The sequence below is a fragment of the Jaculus jaculus genome, chromosome 17 (genome assembly GCF_020740685.1).
Source record: "Jaculus jaculus isolate mJacJac1 chromosome 17, mJacJac1.mat.Y.cur, whole genome shotgun sequence".
Lineage (NCBI taxonomy): Eukaryota > Metazoa > Chordata > Mammalia > Rodentia > Dipodidae > Jaculus > Jaculus jaculus.
Genome location: NC_059118.1, coordinates 5,694,414 through 5,714,253, shown reverse-complemented (window position 1 = coordinate 5,714,253; position 19,840 = coordinate 5,694,414). Strand labels below are relative to the sequence as shown.

The window sequence follows — 19,840 nt, the reverse complement described above, 5'->3', positions numbered from 1 at the left end:
AAATGGAAAATAAAATTAAAAAAAAAAATTTGAGGCTCTGGCATACCTATTCTCTCTCTCTCCCTCTATCTGCCTCTCTCAAAATGAAATAAATGGAAAATAAAATAAAAAAAAATAAAATTTTCCTATCCATTCACATTTTTTGGTAAAATATGTGAGCCCAAAACAAGCACAGGAGATGGCACTGCACCAATAGGGCAGAAGTATTTGCTGAGCTGCGAGCCCGCATGCTGCAAGCCAGCGTCTTAAGGTGGGCACACAGCTTGCTCCACGCCACCTCCCTGGCCCTTCCCACCACAGCCCCCTTGTCACCTCATGAGGGCAGAGGAAAGGACAGTCACACAAGGACAAGGGTAGACGTGGAGGGGCCCTGGTGCCCGTGGGGCTGGGGTGTCAGCCAAATGCTGCACCCCAAGGAGCTTTTCCCTCTTCCTCTACCCAGTGCTCTCTTGACCTCACTGGGGCCCACAGGGCCCAAGGTGCGAGTTCCGAGGATGTCTGTGTTGGAGACCCTGGACTCCTCTAAGCCAGTGAGGCCTCCACCCCAGCTTCAGGCTGGGCTTCTGGGTCCCTCCACCCCATAGGACAGCACCAAATCCATTTACCCTCATGCCCTCAAAACGTGACAGGGCCCTCAGGGGTCGCAGTGCGCGCAGTGTCCGCAGTGACTTGATGGGACCCATCTCGGCAAAGCCCAGAGTATTGGCCACGAGGCTGATCAGTGAGACCTGTAGAGAAACGGGGAGGGTATAGGGTAACGTTCTTGGCTCACCTCGGACGGGTGGAGTTGTCTTCATAAACCCCTTGGGCACTGGGCCAGGCTTCTTTGATTCCTAGGGGCGTGGGGCAAGCAGGATTGTTTTGACGGCAGACCGTTCCGAGAGCTGGCCACGTGCACGTCACGCAGGCCCGGCATGACTCAGCGCCCTGCCGCACTGCGCCGCGTCACCCCCGCTCCGCGCACGAGAACACAGTTCCAAAGCTCTGTGCTGAAGCGAGGAGAGGAGGGCACACAGCGGCTCCTGCCGTGGGCCTGGCGCCACCTGGGGCCTGGGCTACCTCTCCTGGGCAGCGTGGCCAGTGCCACAGAAGCCAGTGCTGGCATTGGCTGTGGGCTGGGCCCTTCCCGGAGGTGACCTCCGTGGCTTTCCCACAGGCTCATTTTCTTGTCTTTGGTCTGAGCTGGAAGCACTCAGTTCTCCTCAGCTCTGAGGTCCTTGGGTGATGGTGGGTGGGTCTCCTAAGAAGCCTCTGGGGCCTTCGTTGGAATGCCCTGGGGGTGTCCCATAGCAGGCCAATGTCCCAAGAAGCTACAGGTATAGCTGGCCAAGGACACCTCAGGGTTCAGCTGCCAGGATGCCAGGCTTTATCATGGCCATTCCAAAAGGAAGCCTCGGGTCTCTCTTATGCTCTCTTCTCTCTCCTCTCTCTCTCTCTCTCTCTCTCTCTCTTTCTCTCTCTTTGTTTCTTTCGAGGTTAGGGTCTTGGTTTGGCCCAGGCTGACCTGGAATTCACTATGTGGTCTCAGATTGGCCTCGAACTCAGGGCGATCCTACCTCTGCCTCCTGAGTGCTGGGAATAAAGTCATGTTCCACCACTTCTGTTTTTAAATATTTTGTTTATTCACTTGCAAGAAGAGAGGGGGACCGAGAGAGGGGTGGGGAGGTGGTAAATGGTGCATCAGAGACTCTGGCCATTGCAAATGAACTCCAGATGCATGCGTCACTTTGTGCATCTGGCTTTATATGGGTACCGGGGAATCAAACCCAGGCTGTCAAGCTTTTAAGGAAGCACCTTTAACCACCGAGAATCTCTTCCAGCCCCACCTCTCTTATCTTATGGAGGCAATGAAGGCTGAACTAAGCTGCCAATCACCCACTGCCATAGTCTTAACATCCTCTTGGCCACTTGGGGCAATAGGAAGATGCCAGACTGGAGGTTCAAGAACCTGGGATGGTGTCTCTGAGTATTCTCCACACCTCCCCTGCTGGAGACACCATGACTCAATCTCCCATCTTAGCTTAGTGGCCCTAGCTTGGACTTTGGCTAGGCCTACTGGGGTTGAGTCACTTCTCTAGACTCTGAATCATGTAGGAGGTATGGGCACTAGGGCATCCAACCCAGGCCACCAGGCTTTGTAAGCAAGCCCCTCTGCCGCTGAGCTGTCTCTCCTGTAGCCACAAGCCGTGCTGGTGTACAGAACTGCATCAATCCCAGGAACCACTAGTAAAGCAGCACCTTCTTGAAAAAAACATGGCCCTCAGTACGAAGATCCTCACGCCCACTCTATCCTGATGGCCCCACACCAAGGACACATGCTTCTGAGCCCCCTGACCCCCTCGCTTCTGCTCTGACCCCTCTGCCTTCACCAAGAGCAGATCCAGGATTGCTCTGTATACTCCCTGAGTCTTCTTTGTAAAATATTAACAATATTTTATGTGGGCTGGAGAGATGGCTTAGCGGTTAAGCACTTGCCTGTGAAGCCTAAGGACCCCAGTTTGAGGCTCGATTCTCCAGGACCCACGTTAGCCAGATGCAAAGGGGGCGCACGCATCTGGAGTTCGTTTGCAGTGGCTGGAAGCCCTGAAGTGCCCATTCTCTCTCTCTCTCTATCTGCCTCTTTCTCTCTCTGTCACTCTCAAATAAATAAATAAAAATGAACAAAAAATTTATGTATTCATTTGAGAGAGAGAGAGAGAGAGAGACAAAGACAGAAAGAGGCAGAGAAAGAGCGAGAGCGAGAGAGAGAGCGAGAGAGAGAGAGGAGGGAGAGAAAGAGGAAGAGGCATCAGAGTCCCCAGCCACTGTAAATGAGCTCTAGACACATGCGCCACCTGGTGCATATGGCTTACGTGGGTCCTAGGATATTGAATCTGGGTCCTTGGGATTCACAGGCAAGTGCCTTAGCGGCTAAGCCATCACCCAGCCCCACTGCTTCTTGACCCCTGCTCCCACTTAACCATGCTCAGGACCCCTGCTAGGCCTGCGCAGTGTCCTGGGGCCGGGAGAGCATGGGGCAGGGACTTCTCTTTCCTTCTGCCAACCGGGTGCTCACTAGACTTGCCAACTTCCCAGTCCTTCCACTTGGGCAGACAAAGCCTCCCAGCTGCCCAAGGGTGCAGCAGACAGCGCTGGTGTTCCTTGTCTCATCCTCCCAGGGTTCCTGCACGGGAACCCGCCCAGCATCCGTCCATGACCTGCGTGGGCACGGAGGCACTCTGCCAGCCTTCCATCTAGTGTTTCTGAGGCACCTGTGGTCCACCATCGAGGAAGGCTCCACGGAGACATGACTGCTCTCCCGCTCCTTCTGCTGCGCCTCTGCCCAGAATTCTGGCGAGCAGCTCTCGGCCCTGACCACCTCCGGCAGAAGCAGAGCCCTGGGCCTCCTCCTGCTCCCAACCGGACACTGTGATGGCACACCTTTGTGGGCTCCTGTGGTCAGGTCCCCCCAAAAGTGCTCAGGCAACTGGGGTGGGTGAGTATGTGATGAGAGAATCACTCTCAGGAGATAGTTGAACAGCGCTCTCAGTTTATTGTCAGGAAAATGGGTTTATAAGCATCTGAGGGTGGAGGGGTGCCTAAAGGGATTGGACGTACCAAGTTCATTTCTGATGCCTAATTACCACATGGGGATATTCATTCCAGCACTAGGCAATGGCAGGGGGGTCGGGCGGTCTAGGGTCTCAGGGGGTTGGGCTGTGTGAAGGCTAATAACGAGTTTCCTAGGCAACTGGCCAAAGGTCACAGGGCTATGGGCAGAGCCTAAGTTCAGGCAGGCCGGGCTTGGAGAGGGAGTGGCCTTCTGTAGCCTGGGGGTCCTTAGCCATGCCTGGCAGTTCAGGCCCCTCTCCTGAAGGCTCCAGCCTGTGCCTGGCATTGCCCAACACACCTTTGCTCTCCTGTTTCCTCTCTGCCTTCCAGACCCAGAGATCCCCGGGTTAGGGGCTTGGCCTTGGACTCCTGGCCTCGTTTTTTCTTTTTATTATTTATTTTATTTGCAAGGAGGTAGTGAGAAAGAATATGTGGGTGCACCAGAGCCTCTTGCCACTACAAAAGAACTCCAGATGCCTGCGTCACATTGTGCATCTATCTGGCTTTACACAGGTACTGGGGGTCCAACCCAGGCCATCAGGCTTTACACAGGTACTGGGGGTCCAGCCCAGGCCATCAGGCTTTGCAAGCAAGTGCTTTAACCACTGCATCTCTCCTGCCCCTTGGCCTTATTTTTTCCCCTCTGCCCACCCCATGGCACAGCTGAGCGTTTCCACTCCCACCAGCCAACTCTGACGGGGGCCTGCCGCTCCCCCCGCACGTGGCCACGGGCCTCCCCTCCTCCGCCCCTCTCACGCACCCACACTTACATCCACGATGAGGAAGTCGAGCCAGCACCAGGCATTGGTGAAGTACTTCTTGAAGCCATAGGCCACCCACTTGAGCAGCATCTCCAGCACAAAGACGTAGGTGAACATCTTGTCGGCATACTCCAGCAGGACCTTGATGGTCTGTCGCTCCTCCAGATAGATGTCCTCAAAGGCCTGCGAGCAAGGCACACAGGCTGGCTGGGTGTCCAGACACTCGGGCAGGCAAGGCCTCCAGCCGCCTGAGGAGGAAGGCACCACTTTCAGGAGCAGTGGCTGCCCCCCGCAGGGTGGGCACTCGGGTAGACGGGTTCCACCCCCCTCAGCGCCGGGTCAGGGCTGAAACCCGGCTGTGTATGTACCACAGCGGGGCAGGAAGTGGCCCTCGGGGTAGATGGGAGGCGAGGCAGCCTGCGTGGCGAGAAGTCCTGCTCCCTGCATGTCAAACAGCGAGTGTTGGTTTTGGGCCAGTGAACCTTTCAGCTCAGCCTCTGGCAGGGAGCCTGGTGGTGCAGGCCCTGTAATCTCAGCTACTCGGGAGGTTGAGGCAGGAGGATTACTTGCCTGGATGGGGGTGGGGGGGGGAGAGAGAAAGAGAGATGAAAGGGGGGGGCAGAGAAACAGAGGGAGGGAGAAAGGAGAAAGAAAAAAGCCGACAGAGACAGAGGGAGAGAGGAGGAAAGAGACAGAGATAGTGGACCCTGTCTCAAAATAAAAGATAATAACTAATTAATGCTAAGGATGTAGCTCAGTGGCATGCACAGTCTTTGCCTAGAATCCTAAAGGCCCTCGGTTCAATCCCTAGGACAGTAAAATAAATAAATAAAAAGTAGATTTTTAAAAATTTAACCTTTCTGGGCTGGAGAGATGGCTTACCGGTTAAGCGCTTGCCTGTGAAGCCTAAGGACCCCGGTTCGAGGCTCGGTTCCCCAGGTCCCACGTTAGCCAGATGCACAAGGGGGCGCACGCGTCTGGAGTTCGTTTGCAGAGGCTGGAAGCCCTGACACGCCCATTCTCTCTCTCTCCCTCTATCTGTCTTTCTCTTTGTATCTGTCGCTCTCAAATAAATAAATAAATAAAATTAAAAAAATTTAACCTTTCTGAAGTGGGGGGGGAGTACAGGGGAGAAGGGAATTGGGAGGAGGAAGAGGGGTGGAAAGGGGACTGAAATCAACAGAACAGATTGTATTTAAAAAGTACAAAAAAAATTAGCCTTTCTGAGACTTACCCATTTTAACCTTAAGACAAAGTATGTGGGTTCAGCTCAGCTCAGCTCTCCGCTGGATACAAAAACTTCTTGTTTTCACTCTATTTTGTTTTCATGTTATTTACCTTATATGGTTGGCTATTTTTAAAAATATTTATTTATTTGCAAGGACCTCTGAGAGAGAGAGAAGAGAAAAAGAGAAGAGAAAGATAGATAGATAGATAGAGACACAGACAGAGACAGAATGGGTGCACCAGGGTCTCCAGCCACTGCAAATGAACTCCAGATGAATGTGCCACCTTGTGCATCTGGCTTTACGTGGGTCCTGGGGAATCGAACCTGGGTCCTTAGACTTTGCAGGCAAGCGCCTTAACTGCTGAGCCCCCTGGCCTCTCCAGCCCATAAGTTCGCTATTTTTCATAGGAAACTGTCTTGGCCTCCAGTTCCAAAAATGACTGAATTCTTCCCTTTACCACACACACTTAAACAGAAGCCCAGCAAGGGCTAGTCTAAAGCAAAATTTTCAATCAATGCCCAAATGTAGTTTTCATTCTGGAATTCAGGCTCATCTCAGAATCTAGGAATCAGATGCTTGGCAGAGGCCCAGAGCTTGCTGGGCAAGTGGGAGGCTCTGGGATCTGACCATAACACACAACAAAGGCAAACGTTTTGTAAGATCCCCGAAGCTGTGAGTCTCTCTGGGTTTCCTCATTCCTGCCTCCACGCCAGCATCCCTGTTCAGCTAACAGGAGAGCTCGCCAGCGTCCACCTGCCCTCGTCCCCAGCCTTCCACTTGTCCCTGTTCTCCTCTGTCACCTCTCCATCCACTGTGCTCTGAGGCTCCCTGTCTAGGCGACCAAACACGTCACTGAGGGCCCCGGGGAGCGGCCTCCTCCTGTCACCCCTGGGCTTCCTCGTCTGACTTTAGGGCCTCTGCTGAGCTACAGTGATCCCTGATCAGGGTTGTTAGCATCACTGCTGAGGCAAAGGTAGGGCTAATTATAATTGTGGACACCATAGTGGTATAATTCAGTCATCAAGTGGACTTAGGAGTGCTTCAAGATAACAGGTGTAGATGTGTGCGTATACATTTTGTTTCTGAAATAAAAATGTGTGCTTCTTTTGAAAAAAATCACTCAATACAACTTGATGTGGTGGTGCATGCCTTTGATTCTAGCACTTGGGAAGCAAAGGTATGATCACTGTGAGTTCAAGCCTAGCCTGTGACTACAGAGTGAGATCTAGGTCAGTGTGAGCTAAAGTGAGACCCTATTTCAAAAAAATAAAATAAAATAAAATAAAATAAAATAAAATAAAATAAAATAAAATAAAATAAGTAAATACAGGCTAAGGATGTAGCTCAGTTGTAGAGTGTCTGCATGATGCCCTGGGTTCAATTCTCAGTACCTCAGAAATGAATGAATGAATGAATATAAACAAAATTTTAAAATACATAGAAATATATCAAAACTGGCACATCCAAACAGTGCTAATATTTAGGTGAGTGTGTGTGTGTGTGTGTGTGTGTGTGTGTGTGTATAAATTTTCAAGGAGAGAGAGGAGAGAGAGGAAAGAGAGAGAGAGAGAGAGGGAAAAGAGAATATGGGTGTTCCAGAGCCTCTGTAGTTGCTGTAAACAAACTCCAGATGCACGTGCCACTTTGTGCATTAGGCTCCATTTGGGTACTGGGGAATCAAACCTGGGTCATTAGGCTTTACTGATAAGAACCTTAGCCACGGAGTTATTTCTATAGCCCAAGCATTCCTTTTGACAATACTCTTGGGAATGCGTGCATGTATTTGTGTACAAACATATACATGATCTTATCAGATATACTTATAAGATAAACTTTTTCTTTGGAATTACTTTTCCAACCAGACACTGTGGTACATACCTTTAATAATCCCAACATTTGGACAGGCCAAGGCAAGAACAGTGAAAGTTCAAGGCAAGCTTGTCTACATGGCAAGACCCTGCCTTAAAAATATCAACCAAGGGCTGGAGAGATGGCTTAGCGGTTAAGCGCTTGCCAGTGAAGCCTAAGGACCCCGGTTTGAGGCTCGGTTCCCCAGGTCCCACGTTAGCCAGATGCACAAGGGGGCGCATGCGTCTGGAGTTCGTTTGCAGAGGCTGGAAGCCCTGGCACGTCCATTCTCTCTCTCTCCCTCTATCTGTCTTTCTCTCTGTGTCTGTCGCTCTCAAAAAAAAAAAAAAAAATTTTAAAAAAGTTTTGCCGGGCGTGGTGGCGCACGCCTTTAATCCCAGCACTTGGGAGGCAGAGGTAGGAGGATCGCCATGAGTTCAAGGCTACCCTGAGACTACAGAGTTAATTCCAGGTCAGCCTGGACCAGAGTGAGACCCTACCTCAAAAAAAAAAAAAAAATCAACCAACCAATCAATGAACAACCACCACCCATCCATTCATCCATCATCCATCCATCCACCTATCCAACCAACCACCACCCATCTGTCCAACCATCAATCCACCCAACCATCTATACATCCAACCAACTGACTGACCATCCATCCTCCATCCATTCCTCCACCATTTATCCATCCAACATACATCCGTCCAACCATCTATCAGCCATCCATTCACCATCCATTATCCATCCATCCATTCGCCACCCATCCAACCATCCCTCCATAATCCATTTATCATCCATCATCCATCCGTCCATGCACCCATGCACCCACCCATTCATCCATTCATCATCATCCATCCATCCATCTATCCAGCCAACCAAGAAAACCAGAGAAATTACTTCTTCCATTTGTTCACTATTATGAAAACGTGTGTCACCACCTGCTGGTCATTAGAGAAGCATGATGCCTCAATATTTGCACACTGAACTAGTTGGTAACTGTACATTTCAGTTGTTGTCAGTTTACCGAATCCCAGCGTCCACATAAGCCAGGTGTGGCTGTGCATGCCTGTAACCCGGTACTGTGGGGAGGCGCAGAAACAGGGGAATCCCTAGGGCTCACTGGCAACTCCAGGTTCAGTGAGAGACTCCTCAAGGGAATAAGGTGAAAGAGTGATAAAGGAGGATGGCTCGTTTTCTCCTCTGGCTTCCACATGCATGCATATGGGGTGCATGTACCTGCACACACACACAGGCATAACACACACACACACCCCACATGCTGTACACACACCAAAAAGTCCACTGATCAAAAGTCAATTTGGGGGCTGGAGAGATGGCTCAGCAGTTAAGGCATTTGCCCACAAAGCCTAATGTAACTGGGTCTGATTCCCCAGTACCTGTGTAAAGCCAGATGTACAAAGTGGCACATGCATTGGAGTTTATTTTCAGTGGCTGGAGGCCCTGGCATGCTCATTCTCTCTCTCCTTGCAAAAAACCAAATAATAGATTTTTTAAAGTCAATTTTGTCATATAGTTCTCTGTTTACTTAAATCTATTTCAGACCTTTCTACTTGATATTTTGTTTCATTTCTTTTGTTGCGGGAGTTGGAACCCATGCTAAGCCTTATTTATATATCCCCTTTTATATATCAGCTGTTCTGATGCTGTCTAATCCTGAATTAATGTCACATGCATTTCAATGGGTCTTTTTGAATTTTTTTTTAAATTAATTAATTAATTAATTTATTTCACAGAGAGAAAGATAGAGGGAGAGAGAGAGAATGGGCGTGCCAGGGCTTCCAGCCTCTGCAAACGAAGTCCAGAAGCGTGCGCCCCCTTGTGCATCTGGCTAACGTGGGACCTGGGGAACCGAGCCTCGAACCGGGGTCCTTAGGCTTCACAGGCAAGCGCTTAACCGCTAAGCCATCTCTCCAGCCCTGAATTTTTTTATTGACAACTTCCATAATGGTAAACAATATCCCATGTTAATTCCTTCCCTCCCCCCCTTTCCCATTTGAAACTCCACTCTCCATCATATCCCATTCCCGTCTCAATCAGTCTCTCTCTCTCTCTCTCTCTCTTTTTTTTTTTTTCTAGGTAGAGTCTCACTCTAACCCAGGCTGACCTGGAATTTACTATGTAGTCCCAGGGTGGCCTTGAACTCATGGCGATCCTTCTACCTCTACCTCCCTAGTGCTGGGATTAGAGGCGTACACTACCACACCCGGCTTCAGTCTCTCTTTTATTTTGATGTCATGATCTTTTCCTCCTCTTACGATGGTCTTGTGTAGGTAGTGTCAGGCACTGAGGGCATGGATAGCCAGGCCATTTTGTGTCTGGAGGAGCACGTTGTAAGGAGTCCTACCCTTCCTTTGTCTCAACAGGTCTTTTTTATTATAATTTTTTGTGTATGTGGGGGGGGGGGCATGCATGCATGCGTGAAGGCACACATGTGCATGCGTGTGGAGACCAGAAGTTGTAATCAGGTGTCTTCCTCCAATACTCTCCACCTTACTGAGTCAGGGTCCCTCATGAGAACCAGGGCTCATCGATTCAGTGGCTCTAGCTAACCAGCTTGCTCTGTCTTTGCCTTCTGGGCACTGGGATTATAGGCTGGCCTCCATGACCCCTGGGCATTTTCTGGGTGCTGGGGATCCTAACTCCAGTACTCAGGCCTGCACAGTGAGCATTTTACCCATTGAGTCATCTCCTTTGCACTTTTGTGATTTTTTTTTTCCCAGAGTTTAGGACTTTTAATTTGTCTTAAAGTCACTGGAGCAAAAAGAATCATGATAAAACATGTTTTTCTTCTTGGGTTTTTTGAAGTAGGGTCTGAACTCTAGTCTGAGCTGACCTGGGATTCACTATGTAGTCTCAGGCTGGCCTCAAACTCATGGTGATCCTCCTACCTCTACCTCCCAAGTGTTGGAATTAAAGACATAAGCTACCACACTGATGATAAATTCTTTTACAACCTCAATGCAAAAACAAAACCAAAAACAACCCCCCCAAAGAACACCAAAACTATTTGTGTATAAAAAAGGGTTTAAAAGATGAGTGATAGAGCTAACCATTATCTGTAAGTTTTGAATTCATATTGTATCACCTCATGTACAACCCTTTTGTAAGTTTAAAATTTTTTTTTTTTTTAATTTGTGAGCAGAGTGAGAGTGAGTATGGGCATCCAGGGCCTCTTGTCAGTGCAAATGAACTCCAGATGCATGCAACACTTTGTGCATCTGGCTTTATGTGGGTACTAGGGAACTGAACCTGGGCCATTAGGCTTTGCAAGAAAGTGCCTTTAACTACTGGGCCATCTCTTCAGCTCCGACTTCTCTTACATACATCTCTTGCTAAATTATTTCCAGTTATTTTAATTTTCAGTGCCTGAAAGGTAAGGAATATCTGAGAAATGTTAGTTGTGATGAGACTGTTTCTGTTAGCATAAAACAATAATGACAGGGCAATTCTTTGTGTACTTAGTCTATAATTGGCCATTTAGTGTTTTTTATGGGTTTAAATTTTTTTCTGTGAATTAACATTATACAAAATAATGATACATTGTTATTATTATTTGCAATATTGGGGAGCAAGTACTTTAACACTGAGCTATATCCCAATTTCTCATTTTCCTCTTTTAAAAAATATTTTATTTCCTTATTTGCCAGGAGAGAGAGTGAAAGAATGAACATGGCAGGGCCTCCAACTGCTGCAAATGAACTCCAGATGCATGTGCCACTTTGTGTATCTGGCTTTATGTGAGTACTGGGGAACTGAGCCCAGATCATTAGGCTTTACAGGTATTCACCTTAACTGCTGGGCCATCGCTCCAGCCCCAATTTCTCAATTTCTATTATCTGTACTGTATTTGCGTTTGTGTGTGGATGTGAGTGTGAGCGCCTGCCTACCACAGACCACCTCCCGCCTTGTCCCCATCTCTCGGTGATGCTCACTGTGTGTGCCTGGCGAGCTGGCCCCTGAGCCTCCGGGGAATTCTCATGCCTCCTCCGCCCATCTCACCACACATCACTGCGCTGGGATCACAGTACCTGCTATGGTTTCTGGCTTCTTGGTGGTGTCTGAGGATCTGAACTCAAGTCCATGGGCTTGAGAAGTAAGCATTTTATCCACTGAGCCATCTCCCATCCCCTATTAAAAAAAGACTTTATTTATTTGCACATGCGTGTGCGGGCCTGCATAGATGTGTGCATCAGAGTCTTTTACTGTTACAGATGAACTCTAGACACTTGCACTACTATTTGTGTGGGCGGCTAGGGAATTGAACCCAGGCCAGCAAGTTTTGCATGCAAATGCCTTTAACCACCTAGCGATCTCCCACAACCCTATCTTTCATTCTCATTTTTTTAAGGTATTTATTTGCAAGCAAAGAGAAACAGGGAGAAGAGAGACACACAGGGAGAATGGGTGAACAAAGGCCTCTAGCTGCTGTAAACAAATTCCAGATGCATGTGCCGCCTTGTGCATCTGGCTTTATGTGGGCGCTGGGACACCAAATCTGGTTTGTTATTGGATACTGGGACACCGAATCTGGTTTGTTATTGGGTACTGAGACGCCAAATCTGGTTTGTTAGGTTTCACAGGCAAGCATCTTAACCACTGAGCAATCTCTCTAGCCCCTAATTCAGGATTTTACATTCAACTGACTGTCTTGGTTCAGTTTCTCCGTTTTCCCATTTTCACACAATGTATTTAGTAGTTTTGGCTCAATGCACTGGCTAGGACTTAGTGGCTACTGTAAAATAATAACTAACAGCTAAAAAGTAATTAAATGGTCTTTTCTATATTCCTAACTTTGGGACTGCAGAATGAGACCCTGATATGCCCCCATGCAAATAAATAAGTAAAATGAAAATGAAACGATTCCCCATATTCCTAGCTTCAATGAAAATGATTCATATGTTTTACCACTGATGAAATACTAGAAGTTAAGGGCCTTATTTCTATTTTTACCAGATTTTTACACAAGCATTCATCAAGATAATTGTACGTTTTAAATCTTTTTTCTATTCATGCAAATAGATTCCCTAGCATGCACCATTCTGACATTTTAGAATAGATCTCTGACATAGTTAATTTTCTAGGTCTATTACAGGATCCCTTACTGCTTGTTTCCTTCAAGATTTCTGCATCATGATTCCTACGTAGTGAGTCTTAAGTATGAGAACTGGCATAACGTTTTCTTTTCTTTTCTTTTTCCTGAGGTAGAGTCTCATTCTACCTAGGCTGACCTCGAACTCACAGCAATTCTCTTACCTCTGCCTCCTTTAACTGCTGAGCCACCACCTCAACCTTTATTTATCATCTTTTTGCTTGTTTGTTTATTTATTTACATTTGTTTTTTTGAGGTTTGGTCTTGTTCTAGCCCAGACTGACCTGGAATTCACTATGTAGTCTCAGGGTGGTCTTGAACTCTTGGTGATCCTTCTACCTCTGCCTCCCAAGTGCTGGGATTAAAGGCGTGTGCCACCATGTCCAGCTGTTTATTAATTTATTTATTGAACATCCATGAACTTATCACAAGACGATTTTGTTTGATGAAAAAACCTCCAATATCTGAAAACATTTCTGGACTCAAGCATTTTTGGGTAAAGGATATTCAACCTAAATAAATTTTGTTCCATGTTTAGTATTTCCAAGGCATCTTGTTTTGGGTCTGTCATTTGAGAGCTCACAGGTGATGTGTTTTTCAAAAGTCTTTTCCTTTTCAAAGATAAGTTTTATCCAGTTACACTTATTATTAGAACAGGTTTCAAATTGCTTGGTCACATTCTTTCCTGCTTTCTGATTTCATAGTTCCTCGTCACTTTCCTTTTTTTCTTGTTAAGATCTCTGTTTTCTCTAAGAAAAACAAATTCTCTTCAGCAATTTGGAAGGGATATGGTTTGCTTTCTGTCAACTTTCTAACTTTAAATAACACACTCAGATTTCTTTTCCCCCAATATATCATCGACAGGGATTTTTAACAACACGGCCTGGCTGCCTACCCTGACTAGATTTGCCGGGCGCTTGCCAAAACTCCTCCTCACTTATGCCAGCCTGAGATTTTCCTGCACAGCACAGACTAAATGGCTCTGACTGCCCTTGTTTGTGGCTGTTTCCAAACAAAACTTGTTTAACATATTGTCAAATCATCTTTCTCTGAAACCTACGGAGACTTGGCACTGGCTGCTGATGGCAAAACAGCAGGCAGGCTGCAAGGCATGGCTCCAGGCCCGCTCCAGAGCCGGGCGGGGCAGGACGGGGTGAGGAGGGAGGCCTAGGGTGCAGATGCGAAAGCCGAGGTTCCTTCTCACAGCCCGTCCTGACAGGAGCGGACGACACGGTGGAGCATGGAGCTTTGGATCCATGGAGCTTGCTCCCTACTGGGTTCTTTTTCTTTTTCTTTTTCTTTTTTTTCGAGGTAAGGTCTCGATCTAGCCCAGGCTGACCTGGAATTCACTCTGTAGTCTCAGGGTGTCCTGGAACTCATGGCGATCCTCCTACCTCTGCCTCCCGAGCGCTGGGATTAAAGGCATGCGGCACCCGCTCCCCCCCCCGCCCTCTACTGGGGTTCCTATGTCACCAACAAAGCCTGCTCCCCACTTCTTTTATCTTCTTGGTCACCTGCACCCTTCTCTGCTCACCAGGACCTTCTCTTCTAGCACCATCTCCAGGGCTGGCTCATCTCTTCTTACAAGGGGTTCTACGAGATCGGAGCAAGGTTCTTGCAAGCCGGATGGGGGGGGGCATGTCTGGAGGGCAGCACAAACTGCCCTGTACTCCAATGTGGAGTTCTATCTGCTTCCTCCAGGGAGTCCTTCCTAATTGCCCCAGTGACCTCTGACCTCCCACTACCCAGAGTCTATTCTTTTTTTTTTTTTTTAAATCTTTTTATTATTTATTTGCAAGGAGAGAAAGAGAGAGAGAGGGAGGGAAGGAGGGAGAGGGAGACCGTGCGCACGTGGGCATGGGTGTATCAGGGCCTCCTACTACAGCAAAGGAAGGAACTCCAGATGAATGCACTTTATGTGGGTACTGGGGAATGGAACCCAGGCCACCAGGCTTTTGCTGATCTATTCTTGCTCAGCTCTATTTTTTATTTATTCATTTATTTTTTTAATATTTTATTTTTATTTATTTATTTGAGAGAGAAAGGGGGGGAGACGGAATGGGCTGGGCGCTCCAGGGCTTCCAGCCACTGCAAACAAGCTCCAGATGCATGCGCCCACCTTGTGCATCTGGCCTACGTGGGTCCTGGGGAATCGAACAGAGGTCCTTTGGCTTTGAAGGCAAACATCTTAACCACTAAGCCATCTCTCCAGTCCTGCTCAGCTCTACTTTTGATATCTCATCTACTGAATCTAGTTTTTTCAATGAGAGTGGGGGCCCCTGAGGCCACAGCTCCGTTCTCCTCTCCTTGCCCCCAAGTGCCTCACTGGACCAGAAACCAGGTGAGTTTACAAGCAACTGTTGATTTATTATTATTTGTGTGTGTGTGTGTGTGTGTGCACGTGAGTGTGTGCATGTGGGTGCCAATGCACAAATGTGGACGAGCATTAACGCTGGGCGTCTTCCTTTATGGCTTCTCCGCCTTCTTTGAGACAAGGTCTCTCACTGACCCTGGAAGTCACTGCTTGGCTGTGTCAGCTAGCCAGGGAACCCCAGACGCCCTGTCTCCCCCTTCCCAGTGCTGGGATGGCACGCCCACCCCACCGCGCCTATCCTTGCCCATGCGCACTGGAGTCATCCAAAGTCGGGTCCTCACGCTTGCGCGGTAAGTGCTTTACCCCACTGAGCCATCTTCCCAGCGCCTAGAACCTCACTGAAGCCTCATGCCAGATGCATGGCTTCGGAGTGGTGGGGCTTTGGGCAAATTACCGCCTGCCTTCGCCGAACTTGAGGTGGGCATGGAATGTGACGGTATGCCGGCTATGTGGCTCGGCCTGTAGCCCACGAAAGGCCGAGGACGTGCGGCTACCGCTGTGTCAGTCTCCACTGCACTCTGAGGTCCCACAAGACACCCAGTGGGCAGGTGGGCGTGTCCCCAGAGCCCCATTGGGAGATGATGGAGGGCCGGGGCATGCTATTTTCCTCTCATTGAACCAGGAGTCGGGCCGGACGCAGGGCCTCAGCCTGTCCTTCTGCTCGGGCCCCATACGTGCTGTGGGTGCGGCATTTGCCTTTATGAGCCACGGGCCAGGGGAGCACGTTTCCAGCAGAGGCTCTGGCCCGGTTTCTGACCTGGTGCTCCAGCTGGAGACCTCCTTCCCCAGCCCCCCTCTCCTCTGGCACCCCTCCTCTCTTCCTGCACCCCTCCTCTCCTGCACCCCTCCTCTCCTCCTGCACCCCTCCTCTCCTCCTGTTTCCCTCCTCTCCTCCTGCACCCCTCCTCTCCTCCTGCTTCCCTCCTCTCCTCCTGCACCCCTCCTCTCCTCCTCCTCCCCTCCTCTCCTCCGGCTCCCCTCCTCTCCTCCGGCTCCCCTCCTCTCCTCCTTCCCCCTCCTCTCCTCCAGCACCCCTCCTCCCCCGCACCCCCAGGAGGTACCAGTGCTCCACTGCTGAGCAGGATCATGAAGATGATGAACGTCTCGAACCAGCTGTGCTCCACGATGCGGTAGCACGTCTTGCGCAGTCGCCACCAGACCTTCCCAGGGGCCTGCGTGGTGTCCACAGTGCAGCAGGGACAGCGCCGGACACAGCCTGCGGGGGAGGGCGACGGTTAGGCCTGGCACAGGACCCGGGAGCACCCACATCCGATGGCCGGGGAGTGAGCGGGAGAAGGCTGTGACGACAGTGCGTGGGACCCCGGTGGCGCGGGGCTTGGCGCGCTCCCTGCAGGAGCCACACGCTCGGGTGGGATTCTGCAGTACCCAGGGAGAGGGTCTGGGCAGGGGCGAGGCTGGGGCTGACCAGCCTGTTCTCTGCTCGCTGGGGCAGCCTCGGGAAGTGTTAAAGCCATCCTGGGGTACTTGTTCCGCGGTTTTCTCCATCTCTGCGGCTCCTGAGCTCTGTTCAGAAGGGTGGACCCCGAGAGCTAACGCTGCAGGGGCCTATGAGGACGACCCTCAGTTGCCTTCCAAACGTATCACCAACTTACTCACGGGAGGTGGCAGTCACCATGTCCACAGGGCACACGCACCTCAAGTATTTCCCCAAGACCCGCCGGGGATGTGGGGTGACGCACCACAGGCAGGAGGCGCAGAGAGGAGAGACCCGTGTCCCCAAGCAGGGGGCGGCGTGGTGCGTGCCGAGTGCTCAGGGGCGGCTGGACCCCCTCCCCGTCCACTCTGAGTGGGTCTGAGCCGGGCCTGGGGGCCGTGCGGGGACAGGTACCTTCGGTGAAGCAATCCTCCGGGTCCTTGACGTCCTCACCAAGGTCCGGGATCTGCTCCATGAGGTCCGCAGTGTTTGTCACATCAGCGGTGCTCCCCTCTGAGTAGCTATCCTCCGGGGTCTATGTGGGAAGCAGCGCGTGGGCCTGAATGTGGGCCGAGCAGCAGCCTGGAGCCCCCACTCACCCCCACTCCACACACCCTGGCCGTCCCAGGCCCGGGTGGTCAGGCACCTGCGCCGGGCTCCTGCGAGCCAGGCAGGACCTAGCGAGGGCCGGGCCCGGGAAGCCTGGTTGTGCAGCTTCCGTCTGCTAGGTTTGGGGTGCAGGGGGGTGAGGGGCTTTGAAGAACACGGGGATGGGAACGCGCACACCCGGACACAAGACACACACGGCTGGGGCACAGTGAGGACATGCGCTGGGACGGGGACGTGCGTCTGGAGCAGACTTGGAGCGTGGACACGGGTGCACGCGGCTGCACGTCCGACATGCAGAGCCCAGGCCAGCCACGCAGCCCATGCTCGCGCCCCGCCCTGCGCACCCCGGTGTCGGAGGGGTGGGGCCTGGTGTGAGACAGAAAGCGCGGCAACCTGTCCTTCCGGACTCTGCAGGGGTGTGCTGCCCAGACCTGGGGAACTTGCTGGGCTCTAGGGTCTCCCATAGCCCGAGTGACACCTGGGTGCGGGTGCCTATGGCTGCGGCTGGAAGGATTCAGTAAGACAGAACACCCATCCTGCTCCGCTGCACAGCTGGCTCCCTCTTTATCTGCTATCCCGGGGAATGCCTCTGTGGTCACCACCTCACCCCAAGGGTGGCCAATGCCCAGCTGAGCGTCTTCCCTGGACCTACAAAAAGCCAACTCCTGGGCCGGGCGTGGTGGCGCATGCCGTTAATCCCAGCCCTCGGGAGGCAGAGGGAGGAGGATCGCGGAGAGTTCGAGGCCTCCCTGACACTACATAATGAATTCCAGGTCAGCCTGGGCTAGAGTGAAACCCTACCTTGGAACACCCCCCACCCCCCACCCCCCAAAAAAGCCAACTCCTGCCTTGAGCTGGGAGAAAACCACAGGGCAACTCCACTCCAGAGACCCTGGTCTTGTCCTTGGCTAGCCTCTGCCTCTCCAGCTTCTTTACTGAGTTCCCCTGAGATCACTCCCTCCAGCAGACATTAAGACACCCATCCCCGGCTCTGGATCTTCTGAGGAAGCCAGTGAAAAGACAGGTGAGCTGGGGACTGCTTTGGTCTGGTGCCTGCCTCAGGCCAGCGCAGGCTCAGGCTCCGCAGAGAGGAGGCCTTTGGCTGAATCCTTGGCCATGGCTGTGTCTTCTTTCCCTGCTTCCTCTGACGAGTCACTGTGCTCCGGGCTCCATGTCGAGTCTTCCAGTTTTGAGGTCTGTGATGGGAAAGGACCGGGTCCCACGGGAAAGCTGAGCCCGCTCCTTGGAATGGCCGGAGGAAGGAGGCTCTGTCTTTTGTGGTCTTGGTGCTTTGAGGCTGGGCTATGCAAGGTCACCCGCAGGGCCTCTCTGCAGAGGCTGAAGTGCTCTAAGATCCATGAGGAGGTCAGGCAGGCCTACTGTAACTGAGAGAGTCTTTCCTTACCTTACTTTACCTTTCTTTTCTTTTTTCTTTCTTTCTTTCTCTATTCCTTCCTACCTTCCTTCTTTCTTTCTTTTTTCTTTTTTGTTCTTTTGAGGCAGTGGCTGACCTGGAATTCACTATGTAGTCTCAAGATGACCTTTAACTCATGGTGATCCACCTACCTCTGCCTCCCAAATGCTGGGATTAAAGGCATGTGCAACCATGCCTGGCACCTTTTTTTTTTTTATTTTTTTATTTTTTATGTCTGTGTTTGTATGAGCATGGGGGTCCGAGTGTGATGGCGTGCGTGCAGAGGTCAGATGACAACCTCAGGTGTCGGTCCTCACCTTCTGCCTTGTTTGAGGCAGGGTCCCTTGTTCCTTACTGTGTTTGTCAGAGTAGCTGAACTGCGAGCTTCTGGGGAGGAAACTGTCTCCATTCCCCATCTCTCCACAGGAAGATGGGGGTTACAGATCCTTGCTACTGTGCCTGGCTTTATGTGGGTTCTGGGGATCTAAACTTGGGATGTCATACATGTGTTTTTGTTTGTTATTCCTCCACTAAGGCATCTCCCTCAGCTTCTCCTTTTTTTATTTTTTTATTTTTATGAGAGAGAGGGTGGGGAGGATAGGCATGCCAGGGCCTGAGCCACTGCATTTGAACATCAGATGCATGTGCCACCTTGTGCGCTTGCATCATCTTGTGCATCTGACTTACGTGGGATCTAGAAAGTGGCTTCGCAGGCAAGCGTCTTAACCACTAAGCCCTCTCTCCAGCCCCCCCCCCCCCCCCCGCCCAAGCCTCTCCTTTTCTTTCCACTTCTATTCTCTTGACAGGGTCTCGTATGGACCAGGCTGTCCTTGAACTCACTATATAGTGGAGGAAGATTAACATGTGCCGAGACTGCAAGTGAGCAAACTACGTCTGGTTCATGCAATCTTCAGGGTAGAAGTGCCCGTGGGCACTCCTACATCTGGCTTATGCCGTGCTCAGGATAGCACCCAGGGCTCCATGCACACTAGGAAAGCACTCAATCAACTGAGCTACATCCCCAGCTCAGAAGTGCTTTCCCCATGAAAACCCCAGTGCATCTCTCTCCACTTTTACAGCCCCCTTCATAAACGGAGAAGGAAAAAATTTCAAAACTCCTTTGAAGGTCCACACTCTCCCTTGTGACTCCAAGCATTGGACCGTCCAGTGACCGTGTCAGTGACTTCACAGTTAGCACAATGACTCCACTAGGCCCCTTGTGCTCCACACTGGCCGTGATGACGCAGCCTCCCAGGGCCGATCCCACAGACGGGAAGTTTCAAGCACTGGGCTGAGGAGTGAGGTCGGGCTGCAAGACAGCAGCGCCCAGCCCTTTCCGAACACATGCCTCCACCTTCCATGTGCTTGACAAGAGTGGAGGGTGAACAGGCCACAGGCTGTTGGCTCAAGGGCTGCAATCTCAAATGTACAATGGAGCCAGGCAGGTGATGCCTGTAGTCAGGCA

The 19,840-nt window shown here is 50.8% G+C and overlaps 1 protein-coding gene across 4 annotated transcripts in view; it reads right to left on the bottom strand.

The window, feature by feature from the left end:
- Window positions 1–19,840, bottom strand: part of Scn5a (sodium voltage-gated channel alpha subunit 5) — a 96,186-nt gene that overhangs the window by 17,257 nt on the left and 59,089 nt on the right. For all 4 annotated transcript variants that reach the window (XM_045136518.1, XM_045136520.1, XM_045136519.1 and 1 more), the window contains 4 exons: window positions 16,767–16,887; window positions 15,979–16,133; window positions 4,362–4,535; window positions 606–728 (listed from right to left, as the gene is read on the bottom strand). In XM_045136518.1, coding sequence (XP_044992453.1) covers window positions 606–728; window positions 4,362–4,535; window positions 15,979–16,133; window positions 16,767–16,887 — 573 coding nt within the window. The remainder of the gene's footprint in view (window positions 1–605; window positions 729–4,361; window positions 4,536–15,978; window positions 16,134–16,766; window positions 16,888–19,840) is intronic.